The 25,191-nt window shown below is 40.1% G+C and overlaps 1 protein-coding gene across 3 annotated transcripts in view; it reads left to right on the top strand.

The window, feature by feature from the left end:
* The window catches only part of LOC121320479 (TBC1 domain family member 8-like), an 82,071-nt gene extending 65,326 nt beyond the window's left edge, over positions 1-16,745 (top strand). For all 3 annotated transcript variants that reach the window (XM_041258833.1, XM_041258835.1, XM_041258834.1), the window contains 10 exons: positions 395-512; positions 1,057-1,342; positions 2,571-2,700; positions 4,348-4,446; positions 4,834-4,902; positions 10,514-10,754; positions 11,174-11,239; positions 13,484-13,573; positions 14,960-15,060; positions 15,717-16,745. In XM_041258833.1, coding sequence (XP_041114767.1) covers positions 395-512; positions 1,057-1,342; positions 2,571-2,700; positions 4,348-4,446; positions 4,834-4,902; positions 10,514-10,754; positions 11,174-11,239; positions 13,484-13,573; positions 14,960-15,060; positions 15,717-16,157 — 1,641 coding nt within the window. In that variant the 3' untranslated portion in view covers positions 16,158-16,745. The remainder of the gene's footprint in view (positions 1-394; positions 513-1,056; positions 1,343-2,570; positions 2,701-4,347; positions 4,447-4,833; positions 4,903-10,513; positions 10,755-11,173; positions 11,240-13,483; positions 13,574-14,959; positions 15,061-15,716) is intronic.
* The last annotated feature ends 8,446 nt before the right edge of the window (positions 16,746-25,191 follow it).

Here is a 25,191-nt window from a genome sequence, read left to right on the forward strand (position 1 = left end):
AGTGGTTTGCAGTGAGGTCTAAGTGAATACAGCAGTTCTGTGTTCAGGTGTCTTTTTGTACAGTTCTTTCACGCACTGTTATGCCTGGTGTTTCTAAATCTTTCCTTGGCTGTTAATCTTGGATTTTGGTATTCCATATTTCTTTGATACTGTTCTGTATCCATTTCCTTTGTTGTAGTTTGCTCAGAGTGCTTTTCTCAAACATGAATCCAACTCTGCTGTCTACCAAAATGTTCTTCAAAAGAAGTTGGAAATAATTGCCTCTTTTTCTGACTATTGACTTTATAATGCAGAAATGGTTTTTACATGGTACTGTGTAATGGTTTATAACTGTGTGGCTTAAGTTACAGGAAATGTCATAAGAATATTCTTCAATTTCTTCATTTTTTTCTAGTCCATGAATATCTTAGCCTCTGTGCTGCTGCTATATGCCAAAGAAGAGGAAGCCTTCTGGCTGCTGGTTGCAGTGTGTGAGAAGATGCTGCCAGATTACTTCAGTCGGCGAGTTATTGGTAAGGGTCCAGTTGTGTGCTGATTGTAATGTGTGAATCTCCAACCAGTCCTACAAAAAAGTCCCTCATCATTCTTGATCACTAATTAAGCCTTCCTCTTTGTAGTGCATATAACAGATAATGTAGGTAGAAGCTAATCGAATCTATATTGGAGTAGTGTAATTGTGCAAGTACCCCACAACCTACTGCATTACAACCTCTGGAATGGATTGTCTCCAACACTCTAGACCTTCCAGTGTCTTATCGGCTCCTTACACAGGGTGAGGATGAGTTGTCATAGTTGGCTGGAAGTGGCCTAACTTGATATAGAGGTGTAAATGTTTGGACTTTTTAGCAAAATATAGTAGATTTGCATTTACATGTTTGTGTTAGATGTGGATGCAATTGCAGTCATTTTGGTATCCTTTCAATTAATCGATAGATTTTCCAGAGTATGGGGGATGATATGGGAGTATGGACTCTTATGAAGACATAGCAAGCAATGCGCTACCCTGCAATGTTTCTGTGCCTGCCTCCCCCTGACCCGTCTCCCCTGTACTTCCAGGAGCCCAGGTAGATCAGTCTGTGTTTGAGGAGCTGATTAAGGAACGTCTCCCTGAGCTATCAGAGCACTTGACAGACCTGTCTGCCCTCTCCTCCATCTCTCTGTCCTGGTTCCTCACCCTCTTCCTCAGCATCATGCCCTTCGAGAGCGCCATCAGTGTGGTAGACTGCTTCTTCTTTGAAGGCATCAAAGCCATTTTCCAGCTGGGCCTGGCTGTGATAGATGCCAATGCAGTGGATCTTTGCAACAGCAAGGACGACGGGCAAGCTATGATGATACTGACCAGGTATTATTACTGCTTCTTGTGGCTCTGTCAGCTAGCATTGGAACAATAATATAATGATGGTGAACTAACCATCACATTAGAACGTCTTGTTATTCTCAAAATAATAGCTAGATTGGTTGGTTCAGTTTGGCATCTGGCATGAGCTTGATCTATGCCACATCTTTGACAGTGGATATATACAAAACAGGGTTGTCTTTTTCTTTAACATAGTGTAGTACCAGATATCAAGTTTTGAAATGAAAGTACATGTTTGCAAGTGTTTCTTTTAAAGCTGCACAATTGAGACCTATACAGTGAATAGACGCATGGCAGAGACATTGTATGGAACTATTTTGTTAGCTACAATTACTTTAACTAATAGTGATGCCCCTGTGCTTATTTTTGTGTTTTATTCTATGTGCATGTATTGGTGCATGGAGTGTGGGTTATGTAGCACAGGTGATTTAAAATGTATATTTGTATTGGGGCACAGGGATTGCACAGTCACTTCACATGCAGATTAAAGTGGGTATTTATATGGGGGAACAGGGAGTGCACAGTTGGTTCACATGCAGACTGTGCAGAGATTCAAGTGAATGATTGACTACCAATCGAGTCTCGGCACAGCTGCATAAAAGAGTGAGTGATTCACGTACAGATACTTATTTTGGTTCATCCCCTGTTTGTTTGTCTGTCTGTTTATTTTGGCCAACCTGCTGTTTTGTTTTATACAAGTGTTCTGTTTTTGTTTAAACATTTTATTTATCAGTAAACCGGTGCAACAGAGCAATTTACTCACTACTCTGTGTCCTGCATTTCCTGGCCTGATGTAACCAGCAGCCAGTCTGTTCACATCTATATAACAGGCATTGCTACACGTGGCTGTGAAGCCGGTTAGGCAAAATAACTGCTGGTATTCCCGCCCAACACTATCTTCTGTAGACATAACTATAGTACTTATTTTCCCTGCAAATTGTAGGTTTTACTATAGTATTGTTTTATATGGGGTATCCCCACTCCCAGAGGTCCACAAGCACCTTTGGTCTGCAAGTACAGTATCAGCTTTGGGATTTGCTGGCTCCAACACTTTTGTGTATCATCAAAGTTCAGTAGTAATTGGATGATCTTTTGCCTACCACGATGTTCCTGTTTTGACACCTGCTCTGTAGCTTCACACACAACAGAAGTGTTTTTTGAGTCAGTTGGAACTGAAAGCATGCTTTCGCAACCTGTTTTTATTCTCAAACAGATTTCTAGATCACGTCAAAAACCAGGAAAGTCCCTTGCCCCCCATTACCAATCAGCATGCTTGTTTTGAAGACGACAAGGAATCGTTCCAGGAGACAGAAATAGCTGACCTCATCAGGGACTCTTATGAGGTGAGTTGGAAAGTTCTGCTGGTACCATTTTCTGGTCACATTTAAGGCTGCAATAACAGTTCTGCTTGTGAAGCATGCACACTATAATTTGACAGAACAGGTGATTTATTTGCACCATGTTGGACCTTATTTTCCCCCATTGGTGCTTGAGCCCCAGAGCACACACAGAGTCACAGCCTGTGCACCTATTATAGTATCTGGGTCGAGGGTCATGCAGTGATGACGTGAATGAGTTGCAACTAAATGGGAGTGAGTTGTTGTTCATGCCATGTGCATACGCAGTTCAAGAATAAAGCTCAAGTCTGTTGTTACCAGAAGTATCAGTCTCCTTTCTGTCTGCATATGCTTGTAGTAATAATAACAATAAAGCAAGACACTACACCTATTATCGGTGATTAATGCCTGGTTTTCAAACAAACAGATTATCGCTCACCAGTACTGTATATTTGGTATAAGAAAAGTATGTTTTAAAAGTTATTTCAGCTTCCAATCACTTAAAATATGCTATGCTAAACATGTTACTGTTTATAAATAAGAACTCAACTTTATTATGAATATATTGTGTTGTTATGATTTAAGCAACATGCTACCATAATGTTCATTAAGGTAATTGTTTGTTTATTAGTTGTTTATTAAAATGTGACCTATTGTTTGACCTCGTTAGTACAACCAGCCCCCTTTGCTAATGACATCTTCAGTCAGGGTCATAACCCAGTGTAAATCTCCACATTTTTGTAAAATGACTTTACACTTGCTTCAAAAGATGCAATGCGTTTCAGTAAATTCAAATTGCAGGGGAGATGAAGGGAGGTTTCAGTTCCGAGTGACTGTTTTCTAAGCATTATTTGTGAATGCTTATTCACCACTGCTGCACCCAGTTAGAAGATTGACTACCTTGCATCTTTTTAACGCAAGAGTATATGTGTACATTTGTTTTAAGTACTCGCCCAGAGGACTACTGAGACACAGACATCAACTAGTCCTCATCAGATTTAATTCGCCTCGGGCGAGCATTACTATGAGTTTCTAACCATGTATAATATATATATATATATATATATATATATATATATATATATATTATATATTTTTTTTTTTTTTTTTTTTTTTACCAACCCCTGGGGAAATGTGTATGTCAGATGCAACAACCAGAATGCTCAAATCTATCAGTCAGTACTGCAGATTTATTAATTGTTTTTCTTTGTGCCTAATATCAATTAGAAAATGGAAACAAATATTTCCTTTAACCTGATTGGTCAATAGCAGGTAAATAATACATTAGAAAATGGATGACAGATTTCCTTTAACCTGATTGGTCAGTATGAGATCCCTAATCTCTGGTAAAGGACCTTGAATGTTATCATTCCATGTTGAATCACTGTTCCAAATCAATCAGACGGCAAACACGTAAATACAGTATTTATTTATGTATTTTACCTTTTTACTGCTTGAAAGAAAATCTGTGTTTGAGAATACACCCCCTGAATGTTGTTATAGACTAAGTCTATTTCCTTGCTGTCCTATACGTTCAAGCTACCTATTTAGAGTCATATCATCAGCATATTTTAACTATTGTACAGTATTTCACTGGAGGAGTATATTTAAGTAACCTCTTTACATGAACTACTTTCTTTTTTCTTGGGGCAGAAATTTGGAGACATAACAGTGGAGCAGATTGAACGTTTGCGATGCAGACACAGAATCCAGGTGCTGCAGACTCACGAAGACACGGCCAAGGAAAACACAGTACGCGAGAGGGAGCAGTTTTAAAAGAAGCACATGCCATTGAAAACATGCTTCACTTTTAAAAATGATACCTGGTACCAAACTCAGTTTGCATGCCATTTCACCTTAGTAGTGTCTTTGGGATACAAGCATGTCCCTAACTGCAAAACATACGAGATATTACACACACACACACAGCTGGGGAACGTTTGTGTGACTGTGACCTCATGTTCAATATGAAGGTCATTCTGGAGTTGTTTTGTTGTTGCGGTGAATGGAAGCCTTAGTGAGTACTGATGTTAAGAGATTTTGCTAATCTGTTCTGTATCAAAATATCACATATAGCAATGTCTTCATGTGCATGAATATGTGCTGATTTTCATGTTTTATTTATTTATTTCCTTACAGCTGAGAGTTGTGGCACCAGACATTTTACTGACACTAGAAGAATTAGGAGAAGTGTATGACTTGTTCAAGGTGAGGTGGAGCTCACTGTTCGAAAGCTGTTAACAGTGTAGAATCTTGATTTATAGCTTTGAAGCAGGTGAGAAAATAAATCAGTATAAAGGCAATGATTATAGGCAGATGTATTGATGTTTTAATCATCCGTTTTCGATGTAGTAATTGTACTACAGTAACTGCTGTCTGCAGGTTATTTACCTGTTTTGAACTTCTTTGGTACAAGATCCCTTAGGTTTTACATGGCACACAGAGATGGTTGCCAAATAGACCTTTAGAGTAGAGGGAGATTTCCCTTCATCAAAAAGGTCTTGTAAAAATTTCAGTATAACTGCAATAGGGCATGTCCTGGGTTCAAACCCAAGAGACAAGCACCACATCTGGAACATGCCCCACTTGTACCCATATTCGGAATGGGTGGAGGCTGCCCTGGCGTTTTGCAGGGTGTCGATCACCCTGTACGATAACCTCAGACGGCTCAAATGGAGCTGTTCAGGGGCCAGACTCAGAGCTGCAGGTTCGATGGGTTGGAGTGCCACAGAGGTTAGAGTGCATCAGGAAGGAGAACCAGACTCTCCTGGGCCAGTAAGTGGCTATTAGGTGCACCCTGGGCCGATCTTGTCTGATCTTCTCCAGGCACAACAGGAACAGCACAAGCGGTGGAAATGTGTACGGCAGACATGGTGGCCACAGGTGTGCCAGTGTGTCTATGCCGAGAGGTCCCCCTTCTCTCTTTATGGAGAACCACAGGGGGCAGTGTGTCGACTCTTGAGAGGCAAATAATAGGTCTACTTCTGCCCTCTCGAATCTCTCCCAAATGAGGCTGACAACTTCAGGATGGAGTCTCCACTCTCCCCGTCGAGAGGAGGTCCACAGCCCAGTTGTTCGCTTTCGGCAGGTGAACTGCCTGGAGTGAGAGGAAGTTCGCTTGTGCCCACAGCAGAAGTTTGTAGGCCACACGGTGGAGACTGGGTGACCACAAACCACCCTGGTGGTTTATGTAGGACACCACAGTCATGTTGTCCATGCGGATGAGCACTTGTCTCCCCCGAATCTGCTCTGTGTCTCCCCCGAGCCTGCAGTTCTAAAATATTGATGTGGCGACTCTCCCACGGGGGCTGCCACACCCCTTGTACGCCCCTGCCATTCCACACTCCGCCCCAACCCTTGTTGGGACGCACCTATGGTAATGACTACTCCCCTGGTGAAGTTGCCCAGTGCTACGCCTAGGCGTAGCTAGGACGGCTGTCTCCACCAAGAGAGTGCCTGTAGACAGTGTCAGATCACGTCAACAGGAGGTTGCAGTTCAACACCAGCTGCCTTTGAGTCTCAGTGGGGCTAGTATAGCCTCCATGTATTTCTTAAAAACGTGTGGTGCTAGAGAGGCCAAACGGTAGGACACAGAACTGGTACACTGTTCCCTGAAAGGCAAACCTCAGGTATTTCCTGTGCGCTGGTTTTAATGGGATGTGGAAATAGACGTCCTTCAAGTCCTCCATGGTGAAGCAGTTGCCTAGCCTGATGGACTGCAACAGCCATTGCAAAGTCAACATCTTGAACCTTCTCCGACTCAGATACAGGTTCACCTGCCTGAGACTGAGGATCGATCTGAGGCCGCCATCCCGTTTTGGCACCAGAAAACACCTGGAGTAGAACCCTTCATTCTTGCTGTGGGGGTTTTACTATGCAAATGACTGCTTTTGCAGCAAAGCTGGAACTACCTGAGCTTATGGGCAGCAGCTTGAAGGTCCGTGACAGTTGTATTTGTCACACCCCGGAAAGGAAGAGGTCTGTGTTTTAACTAGTTTGCACAGTGTTGAGCACCCAGGGCTCTGTTGTGCACTGTTTCCAGTAGTCTAAGTGGCTTCTGGAGAAAAAACCTTGGGCCTGTTACAGCAATATCCTAGGGCTACTGCTTCGCCTGAGGCACAGTCTAGGCACAGTCCACTTAAAAGCACGCCTGCCCTCGTGGAAAACAGTAGCAGTCTGTCTCCGGACGGGGCCGCCCAAAGAAGCAGCAGCCTGTGGAGCTGGCTTCTTATGCAGCTGTGGCCTAGGGTGCCATTGTGCTGCAGGCTTGCATAGTGGGGGTGGTTGCTTTGGGAGAAAGCTCACCAACTCCATCGTGGACTCCCTTGCATGCTGCGACTACTGTAGCATTTTGTCTACCGCCGGACCAAATGTGTGGCCTGGGATGACGGGAGCATCCAGCAAGGCCATTTTATCCCTGTCCAGCACTTGTGCCTGGGAGAGCCAAAGCTGTCTGTGTGCAGCCACCAACTCTGCCAGGTTCCTGTTTATAGCTTGTCCACTAAGCTTGGACACCTGACCAGGTTCCTTGAGATCAAGCATAACTCGTCTAACTGGAGAGACGAGGGCTTGCGGGTGTCAGCAATGGACCCGATAAGGTGAACCTGGTAAGCTACAAGGATGTTCTTGTAACTTCCCAACCTAGCAGAGAAAGCACTAGCTGTATATGCTTTCTTGAGAATGACCTCAGTCACTCTGCATTGCTTGACTGGACATGCTGCGTCCTTGGAAAGCAAGGACAAGTTAGCAGTTTGAACAAGCGTAGCAATGGGGGCCTCTACTGGTGGAAAGTGGGTCAGCACCAGAAACCCTGTACAGTGCATCCATTGAATGGGAAACCGGGTGGAGTGTAAATCGTATATGGAGTCCGGGTGGACTGGAGGGGCAGCAGGGGTAACTGCACAGACTATTAACAACAGAAAAACAGCTTGAAATAATATTTTACTTCAGCGATTCTGTAAATATATATACAGTGCCTATAGGAAGTATTCACCCCCCTGGGACATTTTTCAGTTCGTTGTCTTACAACCTGAAATCTTGATGCATTTAAATGGGATTTTTTTTCCTTTGATGTACACAACCTACTCAGCACTTTTAGTGTGTGGAAATCTGAAAAGTCTTCATTAGATGAGTATTCACACCCTTTGCTATGACACTCCTAGATAAGCCCAGGTGCAACCAATTGCCTTTAGAATTCACACAATAAATTAAATGACGTCCATTTGTGTGCAATAAAAGTGCTTCACATGATTTCAGATTAAATACACCTGTCTCTGTAAGGTCCCACAGTTGGGTAGTGCATTCAAAGCAAAGATACTACCATGAAGACCAAGGAGCTTTCAAAACAACTCTGGGATAAAGTTGTGGAAGTTCTTTATACTTTGCAAAATGTCTTCTTTGATACCGGATTCGACATATTTGAATTTTATTAATTCTGAACACACTGTTTACATCTGCCAGCAGAGCGATCATATGACCTTAACACTGAATTTCTGCTTTGATTGACAGTCCGCCAATACTGCCTTGCTACATTTTATTTTTCTACAGTTACAGCTGCCGCCAGGGCCTGCTTTTCACTATTAATACAGCAAAATACATAGAATGGAATTGCTCCTGTCCACAGTCCACAGTTTGGGAACCCCTGACATAGTGTTGGTTCACACGTTACAGTCCGCCATGCTCTCCGTATCTATAAATTCAGAACTTCACTTAATACTGTTGTGTCATCCTACTCTACAAAGACTGGGACAGGTAAAAGACACAGTGTTAAATATTTCTTCTGAAAGGGCACATCATTGGGAAACTCTTATGTCTGTGGAGAAACTGGGGGTGGGGGGGGTGTTCATGTTCTCTATATAGTATACAGTGTGTGGGGGGGGTGTTCTCGTTTCTCTCTATATAGTATACAGTACTGCTTCATAGATGTTTCATAGTTAAGGGACTTAAGTAAGATTAGGGGAATTGATAAACCTAGGATTATTAAAGAAAGTTTGATTGTGCATGTTTTTTTTAATTGTTTATAAATAAATGTTATACACACACATACAGTGCCTATAGAAAGTCTACACACCCTTGAACTTTTTTCACATTTTGTTGTGTCAGTGCCTCAGAGTTTCGTGCATTTAAATGAGGATTTTCGACTTTACACAGAATACTCCACACTGTTAAGGAGAAAAAACTTTTTATTGAGAAAAAAAAAATTATATTAAAAATACAAAACTGAAAGATCATAATTGGATAAGTCTCCACCCCCCTGAGTTAATACTTGGTGGCAGCACCTTTGGCAGCAATTACAGCTGTGAGTCTGTTGTGTTGCACACCTACATTTGGCAGTATTTGACCATTCTTCTTTACAAAACTGTTCAAGCTCTGTCAAGTTCCTTGGGGAGCATTGTTGGACAGCAATCAAGTCATGCCACAAATTTTTGATTGGATTTAGGTCAGGACTCTGACTGGGCCACTCAAGGACATTTACCTTTTTGTTCTTAACCACTCCAGTGTAGCTTTGGCTGTGTGCTTTGGGTCGTTGTCATGCTGAAAGGTGAACTTCTGTCCCAGTTTCAGCTTTCTTGCAGGGGGAAACAGGTTTTCCTTAAGGACTTTTCTGTACTTTGCTCCATTAATTTTGCCTTCTATCCTGACAAGTGCCCCAGTCCCTGCCCATGAGAAACATCCCCATAACACGATGCTGCCGCCACCACGCTTCACAGTAGGGATGGTGTTCTTTGGGTGATACGCTGTGTTGGGTTTGTGCCAAATATAATGCTTTTCATTTAGGCCAAAAAGAGTGTTTTTTTGCATACTTCAAACAGGATTTAAGATGGACTTTCTTGAGTAAAATACAGGCCAGCTTTGTGGAGAGCTTGGGATATTGTTGTCACGTGCACACTTTGACCAGTCTTGGCCATAAAAGTCTATAGCTCTTGCAAAGTTGCCATTGGTCTCTTGGTAGCCTCTCTGATCAGTCTCCTTGCTCGGTCATAAAGTTTGGAAAGACGGCCTGATCTAGGCAGGGTCTTGGTGGTGCCATACACCTACCACATCCTAATAATCATCTTGACCGTGCTCCGAGGGATAGTCAAGGCCTTTGATATTTCTTTATACCTATCCCCTGATCTGTGCCTTTCAACAATTTTGTCCCAGAGTTATTTGGAAAGCTCCTTGGTGTTCATGGTTGAGTCTTTGCTTTGAAATGCACTACCCAGCTGAGCACTTGTAGCACTACCTAGCAACCTACAGGAACTACTGAATTTATCCTGAAATCACGTGAATCACTACAATTTAACACAGGTGGAAGTCACTTAACTTGGTGTGTGATTTTGAAGGCAATTGGTTACACCTGAGCTAATTTAGGATTGCTATTGCAATACACTTATCCAGCAAGCTATTTCAGTTTTTATTTTTAATTCATTTTCTGCAAATTTCTACAATATTTTTTTCACTTGGAAGTTGTGGGGTAGGATGTGTAGATAAATGGGAAAAATTATTTTAATCCATTTTAAAGGTGAAAATTTTGAAAAGGGGTGTAGACTTTCTGTAGGCACTGTATATAAAATGAATATCAGTTAATAGTTACACAGTATTTGCTTTAAAAGGTTGAATGTAATACTGTGCTACTTCAGTATTTCTGCAAATTATATTAAAAACAGTGAGTTAGAGAAAGGGCCTTTATATAGTAAAACACAAAACATGTACAGTTTACTGTTGGTGTAACTGTTAATGAACTGACTTTGTGAATTGTGAAGTCGTGATGTAATGGAGGAGGACTGTCCTGTATGTTGCGTCTTTTTAAAGAACTGGTTGGTTTACCTGTTTTCAGAGAGAGCACTTTATAAACTGCTATTGGGGTGAGAATGTGCCGGCGCTGCAGTACCACGAGCCCAGTCTGCAGTATGTGGACCAGTACAGGATAGACCGGGCACAGTTCAAGAACCTGTACAACCTGCTGTCACCGTGGATTTGTGGGGTCCACACGAATACTGTGGCACACAGGGCTTTCCGTCTGCTGGACGAGAACATGGACTCACTCATCAACTTCAAAGAGTTTGCAGTTTGCCTGGGTACAGAACCCCTTCTTTGTTTGTTAACATCGTGTGAGAGAATCCATGCCAAATCCATGTCAGTTCAACCCATGACCACTTGATCCACCTTATAATCTTGGCTTGTATGTTGGTACGTGGGATTTATATAATTCCGCCATATTTTGAGGTTCCTGAGTGACAGACCCTTAAAAATGTGTTTAACAAAACCACGCAACTGCTAGCCACTGCTTGAGAATAGCCGTGTATGGATATGGTTCTTTAGCATTATTTTAAGCAAGTGGGCAACTTGTATTGACAGCTTTACAGAAACCTTCTCAGAGATAGCTTCAGATGGTGCCTTACAATTCGTTTTACAGCAGTCGTTTTTTGTTAATTGAGTTTCATAAAAAATAATAACATAAATAAATATCTTTACCATGCTTTTTTTTTTTTCACAGATACAATGTACTGTGAAGAGCTGAATGAAAAAATCAGGCTGCTATACAGGCTGCATATCCCCCCTGGTAAGACATCTGTTCAAATCTGTAAAGGGTCTTCATACTCCCAGTCTCTTGACGCTTACACAACAGCAGCTATTGGTCAACTTGATCGGCAGTATTTTAAGATAAAATGCGCCATCTAGTGGAAATAGCAAAATCCTTCCTTTTACATTACCATTGACAGTGTTACATACCAGCCGCATTTTTTAATGGAATACAAAAACATGTCAATTTAATTCCCAAAACCCCAAATTATATATATATATATATATATATATATATATATATATATATATATATATATATATATATATATATATATATACATATATATATATCTCTGGCAGAGCAATCCTCTGCCTGGGAGAAATGTGGGCATGTGGCTGTGTTCGCACAGCCACAGATGTAATTAATTATTATTTCTTATTGTGGTGTTTAATCTAATTGATAGCACCTGCTTGTAATTATCAATTAAATTAAACACCCCCACATTTCTCCCAGGCAGAGGTCTAATGTGTGTTTTATATACAGTCGCCACTGCTTAGAACAGGCTTGTTTGTGTTAACATTAGTCACCCACAGTAAGAGACGGACGGTATAAACTCCCACACAATAACCAGACATTCAAAATGTCCCCCAATCACCAGTACAGTAATCAAAACAAACAAGCGTGCATGCGGTTAAAAATATTTATTAAGACACTCATTACACTAATAAAGATGTATTAAAGCCTATGAGTATAATAAAGTGCAAAAAAGTAATGCAAGTGCAGAAATGTACAGTACAGGCAGGCCACATTACTGCAAATTGTTTCCAGAGAAGAACTCTGATACGCACCTGGACGATGTTTTTTTTCCCCCCCAAGTATGGACGGCAAACCTCAGCGTTTTTAAAAAAAAATCCCAATTCGGCTCTATATCCAGATGCTGCTCCTTATTAGCAGTGTTATAAGCGCAACACACACGCTTACGTCATCGGTGTCTGTTTCAGGCAGAGCGTCCTTGGCGCTAAGGTGACACAGTTGAGAATTCTTCCTCTGACATCCCTCTGGTGTTGTCAGAGTTTCAGTTTAGGTTGTATTTTCATCAGCACTCTACCTCTTCAGCTATAGAAACCTCAGCTTTTTTTGAAGCAACGTTGCATTGTTTGTTGATTGACAGAGTTCCAAGCCTGGTTTAGCAAGCGCACAGTATCTAACACAGATGTTTTATTTACATTAAATTTTCGTGCTGATGCTCATCGCTTTTCTCTTTCCAGACATGCTTGCTGTTGCAGTCAGTGCTGTTTTTTCAAACTGTAAACCCGACACTGCGTACAGGCAAGCAGCTGATTGATTGATCTGTCAAGCTTTTACTACAGTAAAGTGCTGCTTTGTATTGAAATCCATGTGAATGGCAAGGTAACAAGGTGAAAACAGCTGATTGGTGGATTAGTAAGAGCGATTCCTTCAGTATAAGCAGTGCGTTTTTTATTTAAATCTATGTGAAAGACACAACGAGCTCCAAACAGCTGAGTTTGCCCGAAATATAGAGGGTGCTTAACACAGTATAAACAATGCTTTTGTTATTGAAATCAATGGGAATTTCAAACGCTACTTGTCCCAATATAAACAGCTGCCCAAATTAACCCTGTACGGTGTAAGTGGTGGATACTGTAATAACATTTATGTGTTAATGTACACATTTGTTTGTCTCAGAATTCAAGTTTGGATAGCTATGTTAGATTGATGGTAATTGCTTTTTAAAATTGATTTTCAAAGAATGTACTGTTACTGATAAATGGTAAAATGACCTACAATTGCCCCCCCCCCCCCCCCCCCCCACGCCCCCCCCGGTATAATTAACAAAGCTATCAATTAACTTGAAAAAAGAAAACATAAATAACACATTTATTTGTCACCATGGCAACAAAGGGTACAGGTGTGCTTGAAGTGATTGCACTTGTTTGTAAGTTTGTCAAACTGGCCATTCATCAAGTCCAGTTTAAAACTGACGCTGTATTCATAAACCAGGTGCACTCAGGCCAGGCACTTTATTGATAATACATACTGCCCTTGATATTGTGTGACTTATTAATTTTTATAATAAGCTATCTATTATGTCCCAGGAACCACATCACTGATGTCACCATTATACACCCTTATGCATGAAATATACTGTCAAAGTTTGGGTCATTTTCCAAGTATATCATGTATATGAGCAGTTTCCAAGAAAGGCACAATTTATGTTAACCAAAAAAAAATATATATTATTTTTTTCACTTTTTTAAGCTCTTACCGAAAATGATGAAGAGGAACAATCACCCCTAAAGACACCCTTGTTGTCTACTACAAGGCCTTTGTGTGTAGCACCCTCCAATGGCAAGTATCGGTACTTCACCCATGTGTACAACTAACCCCTGCAACAATCATCTGATATTTCCAACACTGCACGTCTGTGCAGAGGAAAGATAACTCAATGCAGCAGATGAGTAAATAGGTGCATGTGAATGTTTTAAGAACACTGACAACTCTGAGGTGGAGTTCCTATCCTAAAAGGATTCATTGTCTTCCAAGTTCAGCGAATGGGGAAATAAGGTCTTACATATGTGAATCCAGAGGTTTTCCCTTTTATCTAACATGTTGGGATTGTTCACATTTTCTGTTGGAAGAATCTTCATGTCAGCAAGGCTAGGGTTTGAGGGCTGAAGTGCTTTGCAGCAGGTTGATCTAGCTTTTTGGTAATTGTGGCAGACTTATGGTTTCCTGGTCATTCGTGCTTTACCCACATACTGTTTCTTGCAGTAATGATGTTTGCTCTGTGTAACATAGATCTACAGGGGATACTCTGTTTTATACTGTAGGTGTACTTGTTGTGGTACTATTGAAGTAAAGGTCATTTCACACAAAGCGCGTCACTTTAAAGCGTTCGTGTCTGGCGTATTTTGACGCCATCAAGTTGCTTTCACACTAAAGACGTCAATCAATCTGAAGTGCTGGCAGACAATCTAAATGTCTCATTCTTATTATTGAGGAAGAAAATATAGCTATATGGTTTCATTATGAACACAGTAATAAAAAGTTATTTGCCATATTGATGTATATTCAGAGAAATAGGAACAGTATATGTGAGATGCCACCCGGTTTACTCTACGCGGCCGGTGTGAAAACCATGAAATGCACAGTATTGTAAAAAATGTATGTTAGGATGGACACACTGATGTATTAATGCAACATGCTTGGAGTGAAAGGAAGTTTCTTCAAGATGATCACAGTTAGTGCATCTGTTTGAGGTACAGCGGTTGAGATCCCGTATTCATGACGGGTTGTTTTAATTCAGTTCTTACTATCAGTTTACGGAGATTAGGAGGTTGGCGAAAATATATCACCTACTAATCTCCGTAAATTGTTAGTAAGAGCTGAATTAAAACACAGATTAGAACTCCACATCAGAACTGCTTGTCAGTGTTCTTAGAAAATGAATCTATGTCACTGTGCAACTTTCAAACTTTAACATCAGTCCTGCAGCTATTTCAACCATGCTAACTGAAGAAGGCGAAATGTTGTAGCTAATTATTAAGATTATGAGTTGATCAATGATTTTTCATCTTCCATTAAGTATTCCTAGTGATTGATGAGTATCCCGTTGGATCCTGATTGTCCTTGGATATAGAACAATGAGGTGTTTTTAAATCTCTCTCTCTCTCTCTCTCTGTTATCTCCTATTTTATCTGCATAGCATAATTAACCTTTTTTTTTTATTTGAAGGTGAGGCCAGTGATTACAAAGAGCAGCTGAGACAAATGCTGAAGGATTTAGCCAAAGACAAAGAGAAGAACAATGAGAAAGAACTGCCCACGATGAACCAGGTAAATCACAGAAGAAATTTAGAATTGTCTTCACTCTTGTACAGTATCTTCAGTCAGTCAGAAATTACTTTGTCACACTTTACTCAGACAAAGAAAATTGCAAAGGAACAGGAGCTGGAGGAAGAGATTTTCTGATACCAGTCAACCCTTCTAATATCAGTTCAAGTATACATACATAAGGACATAACATGTTGAAATGTTGAGGTCTTTATCAGTTCACAAATAAAATGCCAAAATACACATTTAATCAAATATCCCTCTCTAGCTTTGGAACTCAAATATAGTACAAGGTACAATACAGCAATGTTCATTAATACAAGTATTTCAACATAGTCTTATTGCACTACATGTACAACACATTGTAATCAAACTAAATGTAAATTTTATGCTGCTTTCCTCAAACATGTGGAAATCAGTGGTAAGACTATGAGAGTATTTGAGAGCTTTGACTCCTAATTATATTCAGTTCATGAAATTTCAATGTGTTGATAAGTGGAGGTAGCATTAACAGCAGTGATATTATTGGGTGTTACCTATGACATTCTATCATAATGTATCTTAGTAATTCTAAAAGCAAATTAATAAAAACAAATTGCTAGAAATGCTGCATCCTTTTCTATTGAACACTGCTACTTTACTGTCATATTGTCTTGCAGAGGGAATTCATCCAGTTCTGTAAAACGCTGTACAGCATGTTCCATGAGGACCCTAATGAAAATGAACTGTGCCAAGCTATCGCCACGGTGACCACGCTGCTGCTTCAGATTGGGGAAGTAGGGCAGAGAATCCGCAGCCTAGGAAGCACATCCGAGGAGTCCTCTGGAAACGACGACGGCGGAGATGCAGCAGCTTGCTCCAGAGTGCCAGAGGAGGACTCTGTGTTCATGGACACCAGAGACACCACTAGGAAAAACTCCCAAACATCCCCACTCTCTGAAGGAGAATGGACTGTGACGTTCGAGCAGATCTTGGCTTCTCTCCTCACAGAGCAGTCGCTGGTTAACTTCTTCGAGAAACCAGTGGACTTGAAGACAAAAATCGAAAGTGCAAAACTAAACCAGTATGATCAGAGAATAACCCCATTGTTGATTCAGTAGTCTAGAGGTGGGCTACTTGAGCACGTGTGTGACTTTTCTTCAGTGTCTGTACAGTTATGACATAGGGGATTCTGTGTTCTCAGAAATATAACCTGTATGTGCCATACATTTTAAATTTGCATTTTATTTAAAAATGTACATAAAACCCTGGAATTGTCTGACAGTGGAAGTGTTGTGTAAGCTGTTTTTTTGTTGTTGCAGTGGTTTTACAGAATTCTAGTGTGATTTTTATTTCCGTCCTCCAAGCACTTTCCAATAAGCTTGTTTCAGTGCTGGTAATTGAAACTTGAAAAAAATGATATTAGTGTTCACTAATATGAAGTCTGTCAATCTTAATAGTTGTTAAATGTCAAGTGTACATTGACTGTGCTTTTTGACATTGTTCTGTGGACAGTTTGATGTGCTGTTTCAATAAAAATGATCACTTTTTACTAATGGTACTGAATTATTTATTTTTATCTGGGTTATGTAAACAATTAAACATGTACATCGGAATATTTCCCCAGCCTTTTTAAAGCCCTTAAAGGATTCTTGCCACCTTAGGCAAACGAAATTTTGTCGCCCTCCATTTTCACTCTTTTTAAAAAAAAAAAAAAAAAAAAAAAAAAAAATATATATATATATATATATATATATATATATATATATATATATATATATATATATACACACACACACACACACACACACACACACACAGTGGTTTTCAGAAGTATTCACCCCCCTGCAAAGTTTTCACATTTTGTTGGCACCTAAGCAAACACCACGACGCTTTCAAATTCGACTTTACATGTATAAACTACACAAACAACTCCACATTTTTAAAGTTATTAAATGCATACAGAATATAAATATAAAATAAAAAGATTTACAGAGAAAAACAGATTAATCTTGATTTCATGAGTATTCAACCCCTTTGCTACTGCAGCCCTAAAACAGCTTAGGTGCAAATGATTTGTTTGAAAGGTCACAAAATTAGTGAAATGGTTTCAGCCTGTGTGTACTCAAAGTGGTTTATCTTGTAGATAATTTCCCTCGGGTATATAAAGACTTTCAAGCTGCAACTCACATAGTGATCTAACAAAGCAACCGTGAAGACCAAGGAGCTTTCGGAACAAGTCAGGGATAAAGTGGTAGAGAAGAACGGAGCAGGACAAGACAATTTAAAATGCACTGATTACACCGTGTAACAATTTTTTTTTTGTTTGGTTCCTGGGTAGTAAGTGTTATTTCCTAATTGCTTATGCCTCAAAAGTATATAAAATGGCTATTATTCCCCATAAACTTTGCTTTTGTGAACAGGACAGTGATATTTAGAAATTTACCTATTTTCCAGAACATTCCAGATAGATTCAGTGCTGAGTAAACTTGGAGTAACTTCAATTACTTTCCAGTAATATAAATAGTAGTATAAATACAGGGGCCTTAAGCCCACCAGTTCAGTTTAGTTCCAGCTGCCTAAGTGGATACATATCTGCATTTTTCTGAGATGGCATCAAGAGGCTGCAATGGTGGCATTCCTGATGGGTCTCCAAGGCAGTTTTACCAAGTTTCCCTGCTATCTTTGCCTTTGGGACAGCAGGGACACCAAGGCGCACAACCACAGGCGGGACTGGCCACAGCGGACCGAGTTCTCTGTGGGGAGGAACAACGTCAAGTGGGAGCCACTGGTGGACCCCCGGAAGATGCTGATGCCACCACTGCACATCAAATTGGGCCTTATGAAACAATTTGTCAGAGCTCTAGATAAGGAGTCGGCAGCTTTCAAGTACCTTCAAGACTTCTTCCCTAAGCTGTCTGAGGCAAAGGTCAAAGCCGGTGTCTTCGTCGGACCACAGATAAAGAAGATCCTGGAGTGCAATGAATTCCCCAAGAAGCTCACTAGTAAGGAGAAAGCGGCTTGGAACAGCTTTGTCGCAGTGGTTCAGGGCTTCCTGGGCAATCACAAGGCCGAAAACTATGTGGAGCTGGTTGAGACTCTGGTGAAGAACTATGGCACAATGGGCTGTAGGATGTCCCTCAAAGTCCATATCCTTGATGCTCATCTTGTTAAATTCAAGGAGAACATGGGAGCGTACTCGGAGGAGCTTCCACCAGGATATACTGGATTTTGAACTCCGCTACCAAGGACAATATAATGAGAACATGATGGGAGACTACATTTGGGGGCTGATTCATGAAAATGATTTACAGTATAATCGTAAATCCCGAAAAACTACTCACTTCTAAATCTTTTGTAGTCATTTTTGTATTACTTTAGTATAAATACATGTACATTTGGATTCATATGTTGTTTTTTCTGAATTTATGTGAATGAAAAGACCGTTTTCTCATTGGAAATAGGTAAATTTCAAAATATCACTGGCCTGGTCACAAAAGCAAAGTTTGTGGGGAATAATAGCCATTTTCTATACTTTTGAGGCATAAGCAATTAGGAAATAACACTTACTACCCAGGAACAAAAATTGTGTTACATAGTGTTATCCCTGTTAGCACAGTGAATTCCATCATTAAGTGAAAGATGCATCATACCACTGAGACACTACCCAGATCAGGTCGCCCTCCCAAACTGAGCAGCTGGGCAAGCAGGAAACTGGTTCAGGATGTCACTCTGAAGCCAACAATGACCTTGAGAGATCTTTAAAGTTCTGTCTCTGAGATGGGAGTCAGTGTTCACACATAAACAATAGGCCGGTCCTTATACAAAGCTGGTCTGTATGGACGGGTGGCAAGAAAGAAGCCATTACTCAAAAAGTCTCCTCTTAAAGCACATATGGAGTTTGTGAAAAAGCATGTAGTGATACTGCAAATGTGATAAAAAGGTTTTGTGGTCAGACGAGACAAAAATTGAAATTTTCGGTCTCAATTCTAAGCGTTATGTCTGGCGCAAGCCCAACACTGCACATCACCCAATCAACACCATCCCATCTGTCAAGCATGGTGATGGCAGTATCATGTTATGGGGTGCTTCTCTTCAGCAGGGACTAGGAAGCTTGTCAGGATAGAGGGGAGAATGGATGATACATTCACATTTCAGCAGGACAGGACAGTGACCTGAAGCACAAAGCCAAAGCCACACTGGAGTGGTTGAACAAGAAGAGAATTAATGTTCTTGAGTGGCCCAGTCAAAGTCCTGACTTGAACACAATCAAAAATGTATGGCGAGAGTTGAAGATTGCAGTCCATCGACGATCCCCAACAAACTTACCAGAACTGAAGGAATTTTTCCGTGAAGAATGGGCAAAAACTTCCCCAATCTACTGGGCAAAGCTACTAGAGATCTGTCAAAAAAGAGCAGTTACTGCTGCAAAAGGTGCTTCTACCAAGTACTGACTTAAGGAGCTGAATACTTATGCAACCAGTAAATTTCATTTTGTACATTTTATTTCCAAGTTTTGCTGACATTTAACCTCCTCCTCATATAACAGAGTTCAGTTTAACCGCTACAGCTATGAATAAAAAAAGTTAATTTGAAAAACTGTGCACACATTATTGGAAGGGCATGAATACTTCTGCATATATATATATATATATATATATATATATATATATACACACAGCTCTGGAAAAAATTGAGACCACTGCAAATTTTTCTTAAATCAGCATCTCTACATGTATGGCAGCCATTCCATTCCAGTGTCTGTTGAATTCCAACACAGGCACAGCTCATTCTACTGAATGAGGTACTGATTAGGGGATCACCTGAACCAAATCTTATTTAACGAGGAAAAGTATAAAAACCACTCCTGTGGTCATCAGTATCCTCTTGCAATAGGACCAGCTGGATGGCAAAAAAGTGCTAGTAGTACCTCAAAAGTAATTGGAATCAAAAAATAATTATTGACCATGCACAAAGAATTGAAAAGGAAAGTTTTGAGTGAGGAAAAGAAGGGTTCAATTCTGACTTTACTGGCAGAGGGATACAGTGAGTGTCGGTTTGCTTCCATCCTTAAAATTTCAAAGACGACGATTCATAAGAACAAGGTCAAGCAGCACACATTGGGAACAACAAAGCTGCAGACCAGCAGAGGGCAAAAACGACTCTCCACTGACCGGGATGACCGCCAACTCATTCGAATGTCACGCAGCAACCGTAGGATGACATCAAGTGATCTACAAAAAGAATGGCAAACGGCAGCTGGGGTGAAGTGCACGGCGAGGACGGTTCGAAACAGGCTCCTAGGGGCAGGGCTGAAGTTGTGCAAAGCTAGAAAAAAGCCCTTCATCAATGAGAAGCAAAGAAGAGCCAGGCTGAGGTTTGCAAAAGACCATAAGGATTGGACCGTAGAGGACTGGAGTAAGGTCATCTTCTCTGATGAGTCCAATTTTCAGCTTTGCCCAACACCTGGTTGTCTAATGGTTAGACGGAGACCTGGAGAGGCCTACAAGCCACAGTGTCTCACACCCACTGTGAAATGTAGTGGAGGATCAGTGATGATCTGGGGGTGCTTCAGCAAGGCTGGAATCGGGCAGATTTGTCTTTGTGAAGGACGCATGAATCAAGCCAAGTACAAGGTTGTCCTGGAAGAAAACTTGCTTCCTTTTGCTCTGACAATGTTCCCCAACTCTGAGGATTGGTTTTTCCAGCAGGACAATGTTCCATGCCACACAGCCAGGTCAATCAAGGTGTGGATGGAGGACCACCAGATCAAGACCCTGTCATGGCCAGCCCAATCTCCAGACCTGAACCCCATTGAAAACCTCTGGAATGTGATCAAGAGGAAGATGGATGGTCACAAGCCATCAAACAAAGCCGAGCTGCTTGAATTTTTGTGCCAGGAGTGGCATAAAGTCACCCAACATCAATGTGAAAGACTGGTGGAGAGCATGCCAAGACGCATGAAAGCTGTGCTTGAAAATCAGGGTTATTCCACCAAATATTGATTTCTGAACTCTTCCTAAGTTAAAACATTAGTATTGTGTTGTTTAAAAATGAATATGAACTTATTTTCTTTGCATTATTCGAGGTCTGACAACACTGCATCTTTTTTGTTATTTTGACCAGTTGTCATTTTCTGCAAATAAATGCTCTAAATGACAATATTTTTATTTGGAATTTGGGAGAAATGTTGTCAGTAGTTTATAGAATAAAACAAAAATGTTCATTTTACCCAAACACATACCTATAAATAGTAAAACCAGAGAAACTGATAATTTTGCAGTGGTCTCTTAAATTTTTCCAGAGCTATATATATATATATATATATATATATATATATATATATATATATATATATATATATATATACACACAGTACCATGAAAAAGTATTTGACCCCCATCTAATTTTCTGCATTTTTGCACATTTTTAATATTGCATTTGGTCAGATCTTTTTGTGGGCTGTAGTAGTATATAGAGGGAGTCTGAGAGAAAAAATGACACAAAAGTTTGGTGCTTCTTTCATTTGTTTGGTGTGCAAGATAATCAAACATCCAATCTTCCCCCCCCCCCCCCCCCCCCCTAGTTAACTCAACCCAATAAAGGGATAATTGGGGTGAGCTGTTTGAATACTTTGGTCAACAGTCAGGCCTGATTTGGGCTATTTGTGGTCGGATTTTCCCCTTTATAAATTTGGGCCTGAGTTTTTTATGCCACTGAAGACATTTCTTCTTAACTGATACTTGTTCGATAATGAGATTCAATTGATTTTTGATTGGATTTGTTTTTTGCTCTTTCATTATGTTCAAACAATTAAAATGTTTCTTTCTCAGAGTTCCTCAGAGTTTGAAATCTCAATTACAAAATTGTCTGTTGTAAGTGATGTTTTTTCTCCCGGCTAGGTTGCATTCAGTCTGACGTCACAGATTTTGAAGACTGAGCGCGAACGGCTTTGGGACGTCGGCTGCCAAGCAGACAGAGCAAACAAGGAGGCTGAATTGTGAGAGATCCTTATTGCACAAGAAGTGGATTTTGTGGTATTTGATTACAGTGATTGACAGAAAATATTTGATTGAAAACATGTTGTACATTATTATTATTATTATTATTATTATTAATTTCTTAGCAGACACCCATATCCAGGGTGACTTAGTTATTACAAAATATCACATTACACAATATCACCTTATAGATAAAGAGCAGTTATAAAGTACAGTAAAATCAGTAGAAAATAAGACCATTGAAATAACAGTAAAATAAAGAATACAGTAAATTACATAAGAGCTAATTCAACGAAGAGCAGTTAAACTTAGTAAAGATATTTGCTTATAAGAGTAAATTCCATTAAGAGCAAGTAGTAAGTACGATAAATGGATAAGAACGATTTCAAACAAGAACAATTACAAAAGCTTGAATACAGATACCTTTAAGAGTAAAATCAACTAAAAGATACAGAACATAGTTAGAATTAAGAGTAGTAGTAGAATACAGCAAAATATGAGGCAGTTCAGTGCAAGCACAAGAAGATTCAAGTACTGGTACAACTGTGTGCGATCTACTCCAGTATAGTCAAGAGTTGTGATGTTTACAGATGATGTATGTATGATGTAGGTGTATCTTGAGGAGGCGCTGGAAGGTGGTCAGGGACTGAGCAGTCCTGATATCCGCAGGTAAGTTTCCATCGCTGAGGGGCGGAAGGGTGGAGAAGGAGCAGGCTCTGGAAGCGGGGGAGTGGAGGGGAGGTACAGCTAATCTGCCAGTGATGGAGGAGGGGAGGGGGTGACAGGGGGTGTAGGGAGAAATGAGTCTGGCTATCTATAAATAGGAGGGATCAGAAAGGTCAAGACAGTGATAGGCGAGTACACGAGTTTTGAATTGGATGCGAGCAGTGATAGGGAGTCAGTGCTGACAGCAGAGCAGCAGTGTAACGTGGGAGAAACGAGGAAGGGAAAAGACAAGGTGGGCAGCAGAGAGGTTGAGTTTGAGATGATGGGGCTGTATCCAGGAGGAGATGGCCGAGAGACAGCTAGAGAGATGGGCGGAGATGTCGGAGTCAAGAAGGGGGATATTCCTCATAAATTTGGTATCTTCCTTAATTATCGAAATTATATTGAAATACACTATGAATAGTGTTTAAATTGAGCAATTTTACCAATTACATTCCAAACACATGATGACTCTGCAGATAAGTGCTCCAATCAGCTGTTACAAAGGGATTGTTTGAATTGAGATTTGTTTCACCATTGGTGTTTTTACCAGTAATTGCACTCACAAGACCAACAGGTTCTCAAGGAACACTATGGGCATTTTATAAACTCATGCAGAACATTCCAATATTCCCTCCTTAAACTGTCCATTAAAAAAAAAAAAAAAAAACCCAGCTGCGTATTTTTGCTGATACCATACATTTCCATCAAAACTAGGGGAAACGGCAAATGTCAGGTTTTGGAAGTGCTTATTACAGTAACTTCAAGGTCCTGATATTTGCATCTAGTAGACTAAATCATCAGAGCTTCTGATATTCCCTTCAAGACAGGTGTGGAAGTTTCCTGAACAGAATTAAGGATGCACATCAGTCAGCTATGCGAGCAATATTTTTTACCTTACAAAAAACACATGCATTCATTCTGATTCATTTAGTCTGAGACACAAACACATCCATACACACACAAAATGGAGCAATACAACACAAAATTACATGACCGTATCTAGGTCTGTATTACTTCTATTTATTACTTGTATTTCAGAATCTTTTAAAGAAAAATTGTCTGATTTATCATATCATTTGCATACATTAGCATTAACTAGTTTGCTGTATGAAACCAAAGCGTACCAGAGGTGCTTCGAGCGGCAAAGGTGCACTGTTTCAGACGTCACTCTACTTTATGTGGACATATTAAATACTTTGACTGAATAGTTCTGCATGCCACTGGAGCAGCTTGAAACTGGGGTGTCATTAGTGGAAGAACAATGGTGATTTTTCTGTCATTCACATCCTGTTTCCTAATGACGTCATATCCTTCCCTACACCCTTATCTGTGAGCACTCCTCCACTGTTTTGCAGCCACGGCTGCTCCAGCGCAGCACCTCTCAGAATCTGGGTCTTTCCCGGCTGAGCTCAGACATCAAACTGGTTAAAGTTTTAGATGTCGAACATGAAAGTGGCATTCAAAAAATACAATTACAAAAAACAAAGGGATGTGAACCAGGGATGTTAAGAAATTGGTTGTTTTGCTAACCCTAAAACAGATGGAGACCTAAACCTCATTGCCAGCAATCAGTTTTTCGAAAATTGGATACTGTAAGCTTGTTTGAACAACGGTCAAATGAAAGAAATGCAAAAGCTGAGTTTACATATAAATGAGGTTCAAACCAGTAACAGAAGAATGAAGGATGTTTTTAAATGAGCAAGAATTTGAAAGTAAGACTTGCTGATATAAACCTTATAAAGTCGTATTTGTGTTCAATGGGAGAAACAACATAACTTCACCAGACACTTGAAAAAGACTTGGACAAACCTTTTGAATTTCATCATGTCAGCAAAAAGAACAGGGAATTTTGAACAATGTCTTTATCTTGAATGTATTATTTCTTCTCCAATGTTGTAGAAAGAGGTGAAGTGACAGCAGGTTGTTTTTAAATGTTTGTCACTTGCATGCTGTTTTTATTGTGTAATAATGTATTGTCGCACATACATTGTTTCATTTGTCATGCTAGTAAACAGGGATATTCTTGAACAGGTAAAAATGGTCTGTTCAGGGATAGCAATATATTTAGGGATGTATGCCTTCAGACAGTAGTTTCTTCTAGTTTTTTTATTATTATTATTTTATAGTATTCACCTAACATACATGCAAGTCATTTTACATATTTAATACATAACATTAATTTAACTGTCTGCATTAATGGGAAAAAAACATATTACATACTTTTAAATGCAGTGTGATTGTCTGAATTTCCAATGTTGCATATCTTGTCGAGTTAAGTCTTTACCTCAAAATTAAACCGTTTTAAAGGCTCTAATATAATGGGCTTTACCTTTCAGCTAGCCAGAGTAAAAGCAAAAGCTCTCCAGGGGGCACAATGTAACAGCCTTGTAATCTTCATGTTTACAAACATTTAGTAAAACAAATGGGATTAGTTGTATTATTGATA

Source organism: Polyodon spathula, chromosome 9 (assembly GCF_017654505.1).
Source record: "Polyodon spathula isolate WHYD16114869_AA chromosome 9, ASM1765450v1, whole genome shotgun sequence".
Classification (NCBI taxonomy): domain Eukaryota; kingdom Metazoa; phylum Chordata; class Actinopteri; order Acipenseriformes; family Polyodontidae; genus Polyodon; species Polyodon spathula.